General features: G+C 30.8%; 1 protein-coding gene and 2 long non-coding RNA genes across 3 annotated transcripts; all 3 read left to right on the top strand.

The window, feature by feature from the left end:
• Window positions 1–371: 371 nt before the first annotated feature.
• On the top strand, window positions 372–1,618 carry LOC132725766 (uncharacterized). Its single transcript, XR_009625108.1, has 2 exons — window positions 372–838; window positions 964–1,618. It is a non-coding gene; the product is annotated as an uncharacterized LOC132725766 (long non-coding RNA).
• A 4,234-nt stretch (window positions 1,619–5,852) lies between these two features.
• On the top strand, window positions 5,853–7,957 carry LOC132725768 (uncharacterized). Its single transcript, XM_060710949.1, has 2 exons — window positions 5,853–6,176; window positions 7,571–7,957. The coding sequence occupies exons 1-2, from the start codon at window positions 5,888–5,890 to the stop codon at window positions 7,723–7,725; spliced, it is 444 nt and encodes a 147-aa protein (XP_060566932.1). The 5' UTR covers window positions 5,853–5,887; the 3' UTR covers window positions 7,726–7,957.
• A 4,174-nt stretch (window positions 7,958–12,131) lies between these two features.
• Window positions 12,132–13,991, top strand: LOC132725767 (uncharacterized). Its single transcript, XR_009625109.1, has 3 exons — window positions 12,132–12,491; window positions 12,908–12,984; window positions 13,434–13,991. It is a non-coding gene; the product is annotated as an uncharacterized LOC132725767 (long non-coding RNA).
• The last annotated feature ends 661 nt before the right edge of the window (window positions 13,992–14,652 follow it).

The following is a 14,652-nucleotide window of genomic DNA, read 5'->3' as shown; positions in this document are numbered from 1 at the left end:
CGAAACATATATGAAATAAGGCTGAAAAACTCCTTTGAAATTTCTTTTTAACGTTTACCCCGGAAAATAACTAGTAATATAAAATGACCTTTTAGGTCTAAATGTTTTTTATTAATCAAAACCCAAAGGGTAAAACAGCTCAACAAGCTTACCCACAACCCAAAAAAGTAAGACGTTTCGAACCCCATAAACCCCTTTTTTATTGGGGTTTAGAACACTCCAGGCCCAAAAACCCCGGGAAAAACCTCATTTTATATACTATCTAAAATAGAATATAACGCAGCCTAAAGGCTCTTGTAAGGGAACCGACAAGCCTAAAAGGCTTTTGTAAGGGAACCGACGAGCCTAAAAGGCTCTTGTACTTTTTATAATTTAAATATATAAATGAGTTTACAAAAACAAATATATTGTTTGAAAGAACGAACATACACTGATAATGTAAATCCTCAATATGTTACAACAAAAAACGGAAGATTAATGATAAAAGCCGCGTGTGCTTCATGTGTAAATTGAAATTTAAGTTTGTTAAACAAGGAGATTAATTATGGGTAACACCTTAAAGTCTGTCTCAAAAAAGTGTTTATCCTTTTCTCTTATAACATACCTTAGGAATCAACTTTTAATTAGTTGTAGCCTAAAATCAATAGTGAAACGCAGGAAGTTATTACGTTGTTCCGTATCACGTGGATACTTTCCTTCGGGAACGGTCTAAAGGTCAAGAGTGAAACGCAGACAGTTATCACGTCATCCAGTATCCAGAACGTTCGTCTAGACTACAGAACTTCCGCCTAGTCTAAAAATCAATAGTGAAATAGATGTTAAATGCATCATTTAGCACGTAAGTTGTTTTACCATTTTCTCTAACAAATATAGTAAATCAATTATCTATTCTTTTATCTTAGAAGTTCTTTCGTTAAATAAATATGTAAATTATTAAACTTTGTTTTTATTTATTATTTTTAGGGCTGAAACCTTTGCTATAGAAATCTCCAAATATAAAAACAATCCTGAGGATTTTCTTATTCATAAAAAAGGAGAAGTTATTACGCAGCATGATTACAATAAAATGTGCAATCTTAAAAACAGAATTGAGTACATTTCTAACATTCATAATTTTATTAGACATCATGATCAACAACAAAAAGTTACAGAAGACGAAATAAAATTTTTGGGAATTAAAAAAAAATGAATACTTAAGTACAGATGAATTTAAAAATCTTGACGTTTTAAAACAAAAGGGATTATTGAAAGAGAAGAAATCAATTCAGCAGCTTCCAGATGTACCACAAAACTTACCTCAACGAAATAATAATAATAATAATAAAAAAAACAAAAAACAAAACATACGACGAAGTCAAAAAAGAGGTAGAAAAATCATATTCAAACAATCGGATCTTAACCGGAGATGTTGATTTGGAGCTTGAAAACACCGAAAAATATATTGAAACTTTAAAAACACTAGACAGACATACAATGAGTGCGGGAAGAGCTAAGTTACTTTATAACATTCAAAGAGGAGAAGTTTTTAAAAAAAATCAAGGATTTTTAGAAAGGTGGATATTTTAAAAATTAAAAGAAAATGGTATACCTTATAAAATTTCACACTGTAAATTTTCAATCGATCATTCCGATATCATTCATTGTTCTTTGTCATTGCATTTTCTTCAAAAGCATTGGAGATTTATTCCACCGATATTCAATGAATTGAAATGGTAGAGTCAATGAAGCGAAAACCGACGAGCGTCGGCAAACGCTTGATTGATTATACCATTTGCTTGTATTAGAAAACTTTTGTGGAGTCAATGAAGCGCAAACCGACGTTTGCTAGTATATACTTGACTAATTTTAGCTGTACTATTGTAGAGTGAAGGAGGCACACACCGACGAGGGTCGGCACACGCTTGACTGATTTTACTATTTTTTTAACATTATTCTTAGTGAAATAGTTTATTATTGTTTGTTCATTTTTTCATTTTGATTATTGATGTTTAAATGTTTGTATAATATATCATATAAAGGCACTTTATTCTGTAATAAATGTATGAAAAATAAACAATAATAACCACACAACACACTTGTTTTATCTTGATATTGTATGTTGTTATAATTCAAACCTGGAATGTAACTGATTACCTCTTTTGGTGGAGGAAGTCCGAAAGGGTCAAAGTAATTATTTTTGTAATAACACGCCCAATGTGTACCAGGTCCAATAAAGTCATCTAAATTTATAATCCCGCATTTTTTACTGTGAGAAGTTAAATTATTTCTACTGAAGACGCCCTGAAAGTTTTAAATACCAAGTTGTTTTACCCATTGTTCTATTTCAAAGTTAGATAATGGTTTGTTCAGACTTTTTTTTTACCATGGGAATTCGACTATATGGAACTTGTTGTGCATCAACCTGTAAACTCTTGCCACTTAACAATGATGTTATTAAAGGTATTCCTAGAGATGCTGCTAACATACCAAGGAAACCACCATCTTGCCTTTGCTTGTTATTTAACTTAATTACCCCATCATTCATTAATTGTTTTCATTTATTTCTTGCTACAGATACCATACCGTTCCCAAGTATTTTACTTACACCAGTACTAGCCAAACCACTTAATGCTCCAACACCTAAAGGCGCCAAATATTTTTGGAGCCAATTTTGTAACAAACGGAATTAGAGTGTTAAGAAAACCGCCTTGACTTCGCATTTGTTCCCGTGATATCTTTATTTCTAAGCCAGATTTTTTCTGTTTAGCCCTATCAATTTTATTTATTTGTGTCTGTGTTAAAAGTATTGGGAAAGTACCATTTAAATCTTCATACTTCAATCTAAAAGTATAAGGGCATTTATCTCTATATGCTTTTGCAAGTTTGTGCCCTCAGAGTTTGATATATTTAAAAGAGACCAAGTTTTTTTGTCATTTTGTTTGTGAAAATAATTTATTACGTCATATATTCTCGTTATACTAGTATATTCTGTTTCGGGGTAAAAAACACCATTTCCAACTTCAAGACGACAAGATTGCAAAGTACAATTGCTATTATTAGCATTTACTCTCAAAGTATCTAATAAATGAGGGTTTTGGTCTTGTGAATAGCTTTTATTAGCTCTTTGTAAATAAACAAGCACATGTTTAGGATTCATTACACTAGCTGTTATTCTAAAAGTAGTATTGCTTTGCTCTGCATCAGATGATTGTGTGACCATTTTTCGAAGATAGTTCCACTGTTTTGCTTTCAAATAAAGTTCGGAAATCAAACTATATCCTTCAGCGTTAAAGATTAACCGAGGAACCCATAAGATAAGTTTAGTAACTATAACTCTTCCATCATCGGCTGCAGCTGCCTTTAAAATTAATTCATTGTCGTTTGTTAATTGTAATGTAATTTGAATTTGGCTAGGAGGCAGCATATTTGTCTCTAAACTCCGAAAAAAATGAAAAATTGTTTAAAGGGATTTTACATTTAATTTCCTTACCTCCTTGAGCTAATAATTTTCTTGCAGCAAAACTTTTATTACATCCAGCCTGATTAGCTCTAGATTCAGCTACATTTGTGTAATCCAAAGCAATAAATTCATTTGTCCCAGTTGTTTCTGCATAATCTTTTGTTAATTCAAATAAATTTCTTACATTCACAACCCTATTTAAGTTATTACAATCATATACAATCTTTCCATTTTGTTTTATAACTAATTGATCAATTAATGAAGCTGCATTATTTATTAAAGCAATTTGATCAGCATTATTATAATTAGCTTCGTCTGCCAGTTTATTTATTCTAAAATTTACCTCAAAATACCCATTGAACCAATCATAATATCTATCATTTATAATAAAACTATATCCATTTTTCTGCTGGGAGGCGTTATCGGTCAGGATTGTTATCAAAGCGGTATCTATTTGAATAGGTGTTTGTTCATATCTTTTACAGTATTGTTTTGATCGAAACATATATATTATATATCTTTTTTAAATAATCTCCTTCCAGATAACAATTCATTTATTTGTAAATATATGTCCTCAACTCCAGTATCCATCTTTCTTAATTCTTTCACAATTTTATCGCCAACTGGTTTATCCTTAGGAGGTAGTTTTTTCTTCTTAAATACACCTGTTATTTTATCAGCAGCTAAATTTCCGACTTCAGTTCCAACCTTTTTGGCGCAACTTTTAAGAGCAGTTTTACCTACAGTGTCTAATACTTTTTTACCTACAGAAGAAAATAAAGTGTCAAAGATACCTCCTGCACCCGAAGACCTTGCAGAGATACCTTCTCCCGTCCAATTATCAACATAAAAATATACTCAACTATTTTCATCATATACTTTTTTGTGCATTATATAATTTACATTTCTTTTATAATTAATGTAAAACGAGTTTCAACTTAATTAAAATTGATTCTTCTACCAAACACATCTGTAATATATATTCTTATCGAATTTATAATATTTCTATTAATTTCAGAATAACCAACCCTAATAGGTTCTTTTGTAAAAGGATAAGCTCTTGTTAAATCCGCAGTACTCAAAGCATATATCACATCACCAAATTCTCCATCAACAAGTGAATTATCTATCAAATCACAATGAATATAAATTGTATCCACAGAATTAGTTATATTAGGTGTTAAAGCTCCCCATTCTGTTTTATTTACTCTTTTCTTTTCAAAACCAAGTAGTTTACAAAATTCTGGTAGTCTAAAATCTAATGAAAAATTATCCATTAGTGAAATTAGAATTTTAAAACTACTCAAATCAAATTCTAAACTTATAGGTGCTATAGCAGAAACACCATCGAAATCATCATAACTTATTAATGTTTCTCTTATGTAATTATTGATATCTGTGTAAGAATAAGAACCATTTGTAAAGAAAATATCTTTCAATTCCTTACAATTATTACAGCGAATTCTCTTATTATCATATTCATCACATATATTATGCCAAGAGTAAGTCATTGAATTTATTGAATCTAATCCAACAATATATCTTTTATTTTTATCTAAAACTAAAGGACGACTAAATCTTACTGTGAACTCACTTGGGGTATTTTTATCATTATTTCGAACCAATTCAGAACTTAATACAATTTTTTGTTCCATTATATAAAGTACTTTTTATATAATTTTTCAAGTTGTTCTGGACTTAATACCTTCAGTTTTAATAATGAATCGATAATGCGAATGTCATCATTTGTTAAATCTGAATGATTATTTCCAGCATCAATCGAACTACAAATTAACTTGCATCACTCACCGTAAAGCCCTAGTTGCAATTTGTCTGTGTAATTTACACGTAGGTCCGTAGTTACTAAAAGCAATGTTTTTCCCGCCGTAAGATAAAACACCAACTTGAGGAATAATACAATGATAAAGGTAATAATACAATTTCAAAAATATTTTTAAAAATAAGGCTAATGTCTACCGTCATAACTCCAACAGCGATATCATGCAAATGATTTGAGGTTGAAAATGTTATTTAATACACAGAATAACAAACCGGCGGCTCTTTAAAACTCTTAGGATTAGTTTAAGTTGTTTTGGAAATATATGTATACGACTTAAATTCATTTTCTTATCACATCTAATATTAAATGTAACATTGACTAACGGCCGTTATTTTCGTTTACCACTTCAGCTGAAATACTGCCAGAGTAATTATGAAGAACACACATTGTTGTTAAGTTATCTTACGGAACAGAATGTTTTATTTTGCATCCAGTACCTAAAATAATGAAATGTAAACGTCTTGAAAGGAACACCGGAATAATCGAAATATAACAGTTACACTTTTATCAGTTTGTCTAAGACATCAGTTTTGAACGACTGCGATTGAACATAATCTATTGGTTTATTTTCAACTTGGTGAATATGAAATGGAGTTGATTAATGTTAAATGGAGTCACAAGAGAGCACAAAATCCACTGTTCTTTGTGTGCTCACAATTATGTATATTAACTCTGAAAGGTACGATTTCAAAGATGAAGAGGTTGGCTTTGTAATAAAAACTAAAGATGATGTAAACGAAAAGTTGACATCATCGATGATTTTGGAAGACCTTGTCCCGGCAACAACTTATATGTACAAATCACAGGCCTTTAAAGAATTGGAGGCTTCCGTTCATAAAATGATCGAAGGTGTCATATGGAAAAAATTCAAGGAAGCAGAATCTACGTTTAACAAAGGTTTGTACATTTCGGCTTTACAGTCAATTTTCTTCCATATTTATATATAGTTTCCACTCCATTAATTTGGATAGGAATATCTTGGTTTGTAAAGAGCCGTTGAGTGGTCGCATAACATTGTCATATATTATAGTTTTACAATAATTAACATGGAAACGAGTTATTTCTGTAGTTTATTTTGTCAGCTCATGTAGAGAAAAGAATAGGTGGTCCATAGAAATAAGGCAGTGAGACTGTTCTTCTATGTGTTTTAAGTATACTTATTTTGGTATTAATCATATGAGAAAATTTCGAAAACAAAATGTATTGAAAGACAATGAATAATCCAAATAGATGAGACACTGCAGGTTTTTTACCGAATATTTAGACAGAAATACCACTGCGTAGGTACTTAAATAAATTGTTCAAGTGTAAGTTTAACTTCCATATTTATATATAGTTTCCACTCCATTAATTTGGATAGGAATATCTTGGTTTGTAAAGAGCCGTTGAGTGGTCGCATAACATTGCCATATATTATAGTTTTACAATAATTAACATGGAAACGAGTTATTTCCGTAGTTTATTTTGTCAGCTCATGTAGAGAAAAGAATAGGTGGCCCATAGAAATAAGGCTCTGAGACTGTTCTTCTATGTGTTTTAAGTATACTAATTTTGGTATTAATCATATGAGAAAATTTCGAAAACAAAATGTATTGAAAGACAATGAATAATCCAAATAGATGAGAACTGCAGGCTTTTTCCCGAATATTTAGACAGAATTACCACTGTGTAGGTACTTAAATAAATTGTTCAAGTGTAAGTTTAACTTACTATAAAGAAACGTTTTGCTTATGAAATGCGCCATTTTAGCATCGCTTTTCGAAGATTGGTTTGAAATTGTCTCTCACCATGCGTCTTTGACAATGTAGAGTTTGTTAAATCTTTTCAAATATTGTAACAATCAAATGGTCACTACCGTATGATTCGAGGTCATCTGCAAATCATATTTATTTCGATTGACTCACTTTTGATTTGTCTCTGATTTATTTCTTTTATCATTACCCTTTTCGAGTTATCAAGTACTTACTTGCACGTCGTTTGTAAATCACCAATCAAGACCAGCAACTCTTCATTTATATTAAATTATACAGAGGCTTTGTTTATTCTCATTCTTTTAAATCAACGCAGTCCACTTTTTTATCCAGAATCATATGAATACGTGTATATCATTTCATTGCAAAGGAAACTAGAGACGAATTCTATGAAATACTACACATATTAAATTGATGACAGTTGTTAAAATACATTCAAATCAGAGATCAAATAAACAAATGTAACACTGCTTTTAAGTTAAATGTTATATATTATTTAAATGCTCTCTGAGATAGTTTAATTAAAAATATATTTAATAGATGACATCCGACATTTTGCGGATCATTTGATTCTCGCTCGCATGGAGGCGGAAGATGAAGAGGATAAGATGCGCTCGTCGGACTTGATGAAGATCACCTTATCCAAACGATTGCTGATATATTCTTCGGTAAGATTTATTTTCGATAATTATTAGTAAAGCAGCTCCACGGAGGTACAAAAGCATTGAAATATATTTTTGGTACCTAGATCACATGAAACTTAAAAAAATAGAAATATTAACAAAAGATAAGAAAGGAGTATACTCAGTGTTCAAATATGTATGCATAGACCATTTTATTCTTTACTAGTTTCACTGAATATTTTACTTTGTTCCCTCACAGTATACACCTCAAAGGGATATAAAAAGTTTCATACTTCGGGTCCAAGCGTTAAAGGCATTTTTATAGTTTTTAGGTATTATACTTAAAGACTTTTAGAATATTGCAGAACCGAGGTGTTTCACCGTAACAAATTTTTTGACCTGAAACGTATTCTGTAGCTTCGGTAACAAAGAGAAGTCACAAGAGCAAGATCAGGATGGAGGAGCACAACGACTTTTTCTGCTACAGAAAAGTCTTGCACTATAGACATCTTGTGCAAAGACACATTGTCAAGCACCAGTCTGACATTAGCCAAAGCATTTGCGGGTATTTGTTTTCGAAAATAACTGTTTAGTTTGAAAACTTTGTCTTGTAAAAATTGGCATTAGCAGCTTTGCATCGGTGTCATTATGGCCATCCAAGTGTTAATGTTGTAAGTACTCAAAATTACTTTACATTTTCCAATTTCAAAATTAAACAAAGACATTTTTTTTCCTATTTTTTTAAATTTACATAACGATATAGGGGGATTTTTTTGTTTGTGTGAAAGAAAAAATTTTTTTTCATCGATGGGGTTTTTTTAAAAAAATTTATTCTACGAGTGGGTTAGCCAAAAGGAGAATACTTTTTTTAAAAGTTAAACGAGATAAAAAAAAAATTACATTTTAAACACAACAAACAAACAAATTTTTTTTTTATTTTTTTCCCTTAAAAAACGGGTTTTAAAAACAAAATTTTCCCTTTAATTTTTTCCCGTTAATTTAAAATTTTTGTTTTCCCCCCCTTTAAAACCCTCAAAAAATCAAATTTTTTCCTTTAAAAATTAAGAAGTCATGGGCTGAAAAAATAAGTTCCACAAATCAATGTTAAAAGGTAGTGATAGTATTCATTTTATTAAAACAATATGGTCTGATTGCTTGTTTTGATAATAAAAACAAACAATTCTAGTAGGACAGAAAAAGTCCAACCATCCATCCATATTTCTGTTACTGACTGCGAATTTATATTAGACCTGGCTTTTGTTAAATGTAAACGGCCGCCCATTTTTTAATTGTTGTGTATTCCTCACTGGAGGAAAATAATTGTGTTTGATTCAGAGGATATCATTTGGATTTGTTAGTCATACACCTTTTTAAAAAGAAAGAAAACTTATTGGAGGATTGTAACAGACAATAAATAAGTGTTGACAGATGTGTAAACATTCAAAAAAGTGGATAGGAAATTGGAAAACTTGGGAAGCCTTACGAACGCTGGGTTGTTTTACATATTCTTCGAGTGAAAGCTGCCATTGCTTTTCAAGTTTTCATAAGGCATACGGCAGTTATTGCTCGTAGGATACTTTAATATTCCCAAATGTCATCAAGAGCAGTTTTGCATGTTGAAGGAATGTATTTTTCAGACTGTAAAAATGAAACAAAAAATGTAAGAGACGATATTTGGTGATTGGTAATTTGAATGAATAGAAGTGACATACTGTAAGTTTTCTTCTTTTTCTTAATTTAATTTATTTATCAATTTTAACTTTGCTTTTCTTTAAGCAGCCTGACATTGTCGGAATAGTCAGCAAAAATAAAATTGAGGTACCACATGGGGAAAATTTTAAAAAAGTAGTTTCGTCATTGAAAAGTGTGAAATTATATTTTTATAATTTTCACTGTGAAATTATCAAATATAATTTTCACGGATAAATCAGTAATCCACTGAAAAGCATAAAATAAAGAATTCCATTCTTAGTTTCCAGATTCCATATTAGTTTACTTACCATGTTTATCAATGGAAGTCAATCAAATTAAAAGATTACAAGTAGTAATAAGCAACAAATATTGCTATTTAATATATTATTGAAAGTTTTGAGATTTTACCATTTGCACGCACTGTAAAGTTAGAAAATTAAGTATATATATGTTTGTTTATTTGATTAAAAAAGTACAATAACATTTAACATTAAAATATTAAACAGCAATTACAATTATGAAACAATACATTACTGTTTATTGATGAAATAATGTAGCATCATGAATGGTTAAATCTTAAGATATGATTTTGTTTATTTCAGAGAGTGATGACGATTTTTAACGACATTTTGTGCAAACACTGTAAGTTAGAAAAACATGTTGATCATGTAGCAAGTGTGAAAACGAATTCCATTTTTTCTTTATTAGCCATATTTTATAACTAGAACAAATGGTTTTGTCTCCAGAACCATTTGTTTTAGAATGCGCCATATTACTGCCGAAGGCTGTTTAAAACGAAATAGGACCACAACTCTTGCGTCATCATATTCCATTAGATTAAAATATTACGGTTATTGTGAAATGTTGTCTACAATTTAAGCATATGTTTACTAAATAAGTGTCTAATATATTATATAATAATTGCATATTTTTGCATATTAATCAAGGATTTATAAAAATGATTGCCTAACGAACTGCGTAGGTGTTGTTGTTTACTTACCGAAACACGTCATCTTAAAGTGTTCACTTTTTTAAGATTAATCACACTACAAGAAATTAATGTATCATTGTTATGCGAGTTATGCTAACATTTCTATATGACTTTGCGTGAAGAATAAAGAACTAGAAGGTTAACCAGTTTTACTCCGGCCGAATATCTTTTTTGATGAAGCGACAATTTGTAAACATTGACTACAGGCACTAAAAACATACATATATGTACCTTGTAATGATTTTGTACGTATAGTTTTATGAGCATGCATTGCTGAAAATATAAGATATTGTACACTTTTAAAATCGATATCGTTTTAATTGTTGATAATGAAAAAGGCGTTTAATTATTGTACACTGTCCATATAGCTCATATAAATGTTTGGAGGAAATATCAAATAAAAGTATTCTTCAAATCTATTTAATCCGTAGGATCTCAATACAGAACCGTTCTAACGTCGTTATCAAAACATTTGACAGATTCTATATAACCTTTTATAAATGCTACTTCCTTGCTTTATAACCGTTTGTACTATATCCCTTATAAATATTTATAAGTATTGATATAAACGTATCACAAGAATATTCTGACATTAAAACACACAAACGTTGGAACACTTCTTTTTACTGTTCACAAGCATAGTTCCTTTAACTTTTTTTCAAAGCAGGTGTTGGTTCGTCTCTATTGTTTTACTGCGCCCAACACAATTTAGGCCACACGGCGCCGAAACAGGAAAGATGATTTTGGCTAACCTCTGTTGTTACAAACTTAAAGTAACACCAGGGGTCAAAACCACCTTACCTGCTGGTTGTAAGAGATGCATCCGTTTAATTGCTTTTTCTATTAGACAGGGATAAACGGTGGCTGCAATTCTGATGCCCTAGTCCTTAAAGGCAACACCAAAGCCATAACGGGATCATGTGTTTGTGCTCGAGAAAGCTGTAAAAAGTTGACCCGTACTTCATTTCAGTATTGTCATATTCCTTCGGATATTGATGATCTTGGCTTATAAACCTTTTAGCGAATGACATAAGGATCATTGATTATAATACTTTTAACGTTGAGGATTATTGATTATAACATTAAAAGCCTTGTGGATCATTGATTATAACATATTTATTCTTTGATAATAACACTTAGCATTTAAGATAATTGTACATAAAACTCTTTTTGCATTCAGAATCATTGATTATATCACTTTTAGTCTTGCGGTCTATTGATAATTCAATTCAAACGTTTATTGCAATTAAGTAAATACATACTTATAGCAAATTACAAATGATAGAAAAATACTGCAAACATGAAATTTTCGAGAAGCATAGTATACAGGAATATAAACAAATATAATTAATATGTTACATTACATAACATTAAGCATAATCAAAATATAATAGAGATAGCATTCTAAACATTTATCAAAGAAATCAAATATATATATATATGTTATGTGAGTATCCTTAAGAATTTTTATTTTAATTTTGTGTTCGGATATTATTAGCAAAGAATATAATTTTTTTAATTGTTATTACTTGTAGGTATTTTACTATATCATAATTATGTTTATATATAAATAAGATTGTAATCGGCTAGAATTGTTTGATGTTGTATGTGGATATCAATTATTCTTTGTTTTATGACCAGTGATGTTTTCTTGATTGAACCAAAGTTCATAATAACACTGTTGGTCTTGATGATCATTGATTATAACACTTTTAGGACATATTTTTTCTGAATTATAATGTATCGGTCGAGTGTAACCTCGGCCCTCGCACCCCTGTTATAATCAGGAATTCTACCTTAATTTTTTTTTCAATTTTAAAGCGGGATAAGTGTCATCAGTTGGGTAAGCTTGGGTTAAGTTTAACTAATGCGTCATAAAGCTATCTTATTCATAATATATCATACGTTATAATAAAACATGTCATGAAAGATCCAATACAGACTGACTACATGTTTTTATTGACTGGTTTACAGATTGAGAAACGCAGCATATAGTCCATGAACATGATACAAGAGTTCTTGTTGCCGGGATCTATCTGGACAACATGTCTTGCTGCTATAGTTACTGGTCTTGTTGTGAATTGGATGATACAAAAATGGAAATGTAAATACCCACCTGGGCCTCCAGCATTGCCGCTCATTGGAAATATGCTGCGTAAGTAACTCTCGTGAATGAATAAAACTAAGTCACAAAATATTTAAGCAGAACTTAAAGCAATGGTGTTTTTTTTTGTTCTCAAATATTTTGAATAATATTCTCTAGGTTTGACTTTGAGGATTTTTAAGTAATCTTAAAACTTGTTTAATTATGTTCTTAAAGTTAAATTACTGGAACGATTTGAATAGATACTTGTCTTAACCTTGTCGGTTACTATTTTTTCCTTTTTTTATGTATGATTAAAGTGATTATCCTTCCCGTGCTCTTCCTTGTGCCCTGTCCTGTTTTTGTTTGGGGTCCTCCTGGACTCCTGGTCACTGGTCCTCGTTGCTCGGTCATGCCAGGTTGCGTTTGTTCAATGCTGCTTTTCCTTGATGATCTTGTTTATCATATTAGATAGAACTCTATTTTAGAAATCGACAAAAAGATATGCATGAACAAGCATTTGAGTGGTCAAAGAAATATGGGCCTCTCGTTACAGTTAAAATAGGTATGTACATCTATTAATTTAATATCTAACAATTTCAAGCCAAATAAACGTAAGATGACTTGTCACATACAGCAATAATAGTATATATAATTTTAGTGTTATAATATTTGCTTTGCGAGATTTTGTAAAAAGATCCCTAACAATTTTTCCTGTTGAGTTTTTAAATCTGTTGGAAACAATGTATTTAGAAGCGCTGTCAATGACATGTGTAAATTCATTAGAACAGTTATCTTCAGGATGGATTTGAATAATGTGTCAGAATGTAAAAACTAATTAGATGGTTTCCATAAAAGTAATAAGCAAACCATATGAATTTATGCAGAATGAGTTAAAGCCACTGAAAAACAAATAAATAGTTTTTGTTATCACATAATGTTATGTTTTATGTTTGTGTTTACATCTGATTCACAATATAATATGTTCTTATTATAAAACCTTTTTCGTCGCAGGAACCTTTCAAGTGGTCTTTGTTAACTCAATAGATGCCGCTTTGGAGGTATTGGTCAAAAAGTCAACGGACTTTGCTTTGAGAGTACTTACTCCATCTCGTAAGCTGGATTAAAGTCGTATTCATTCTGTGTGTGCCCTATAATTACTGTGGCAACATTTCAGCCGAACTGGCAATAGTAATTAACGATCGTAGGTCAATTTACTGTTGATATTTGAAGTGATTAGAAATCGTTTTAGTCGAAGCAACTAACACTCAACCATAGAGACACTAACCATATAGGTAGTTCTTGTACTTTAAGAGCCGCCAGTTTGTATTCTGTCTATTAAATTACATTATTTTCAACCTCTAATTACATTCATTATATCTGGAGTGATTGGCAAACAGACTGGGTACAGTATTTTACCTTATATCTATAAAATATTTTTGATATTGTTTCAATTACCTTTTCCATTGTGTTGTTTTTCAAGTTGATATTTTAACTTACGGCGGGAAAAACATTGGGTTTAGTAACTACGGACCAACGTGGAAATTACACAGAAAAATTGCAACCAAGGCTTTACGGTGAGTGATGCAAGTACGACATCCTTATATCAAATCCTCATGTCCTACGTTTACTTTTACAAAACAATTCCTTATTGTTTTAATTGTTGTTAACAGTTATCAGGTAATATTATAAGAGATGAACGAAGTTGCTGAGCGAAATAAAGGTAAAATCGTGTTTATGCTAAGAGGATATTTTTTCTTTTGAGTGAAATATGGAATATATTTTCACGATACATGATAAAAGGCCACATATTTTCACGAGCCGGGACGGCGAGTGAAAATATGAGGCATTTTATCATGTTGAGTGAAAATATATACCATATTTCACGAAAATCAAAAAATAACCTTTTTATTTAATTTCATTATCAAAGAAAAATGGTTATGAACCCCCTTGCCTGCTACGCAACTGGCAATTATACAGCGCTCAGTAATATAAGTATCGTCTTGTTTTGCACGCGATATTTAGCGCAAGATTGTGACGTCACGTAAACAACTTTTAAAACGTCTGTACAGCGTTAATGACTGAATTAAAGATGTTGGTGTTCGGATTTATTTTCTTAGTTAGACCATTTTCTATCATTTTAGATAGTTTTCAAAACAAAATTCAACAAAAAAAGTTGTTTGTATGTATCAGATTTTTCAAACAAAATGGCGAAAGAAGTCCCTTAAAATAA

Source organism: Ruditapes philippinarum, unplaced genomic scaffold, assembly GCF_026571515.1.
Source record: "Ruditapes philippinarum isolate M1 unplaced genomic scaffold, ASM2657151v2 ctg5675_1_1_1_1, whole genome shotgun sequence".
NCBI lineage: Eukaryota > Metazoa > Mollusca > Bivalvia > Venerida > Veneridae > Ruditapes > Ruditapes philippinarum.
Note: the sequence above shows the minus strand (reverse complement) of the source record. Positions and strands in the feature narration are given on the sequence as shown.

What these genes read in the sequence shown, in the direction of transcription:
- LOC132725768 (XM_060710949.1), top strand. Translation starts at nt 5,888, where the DNA reads ATGGAGTCACAAGAGAGCACAAAATCCACTGTTCTTTGTGTGCTCACA. An exon ending in AGAATCTACGTTTAACAAAG is followed by an intron (nt 6,177 to 7,570) that starts GTTTGTACATTT and finishes TATATTTAATAG; the next exon opens with ATGACATCCGACATTTTGCG.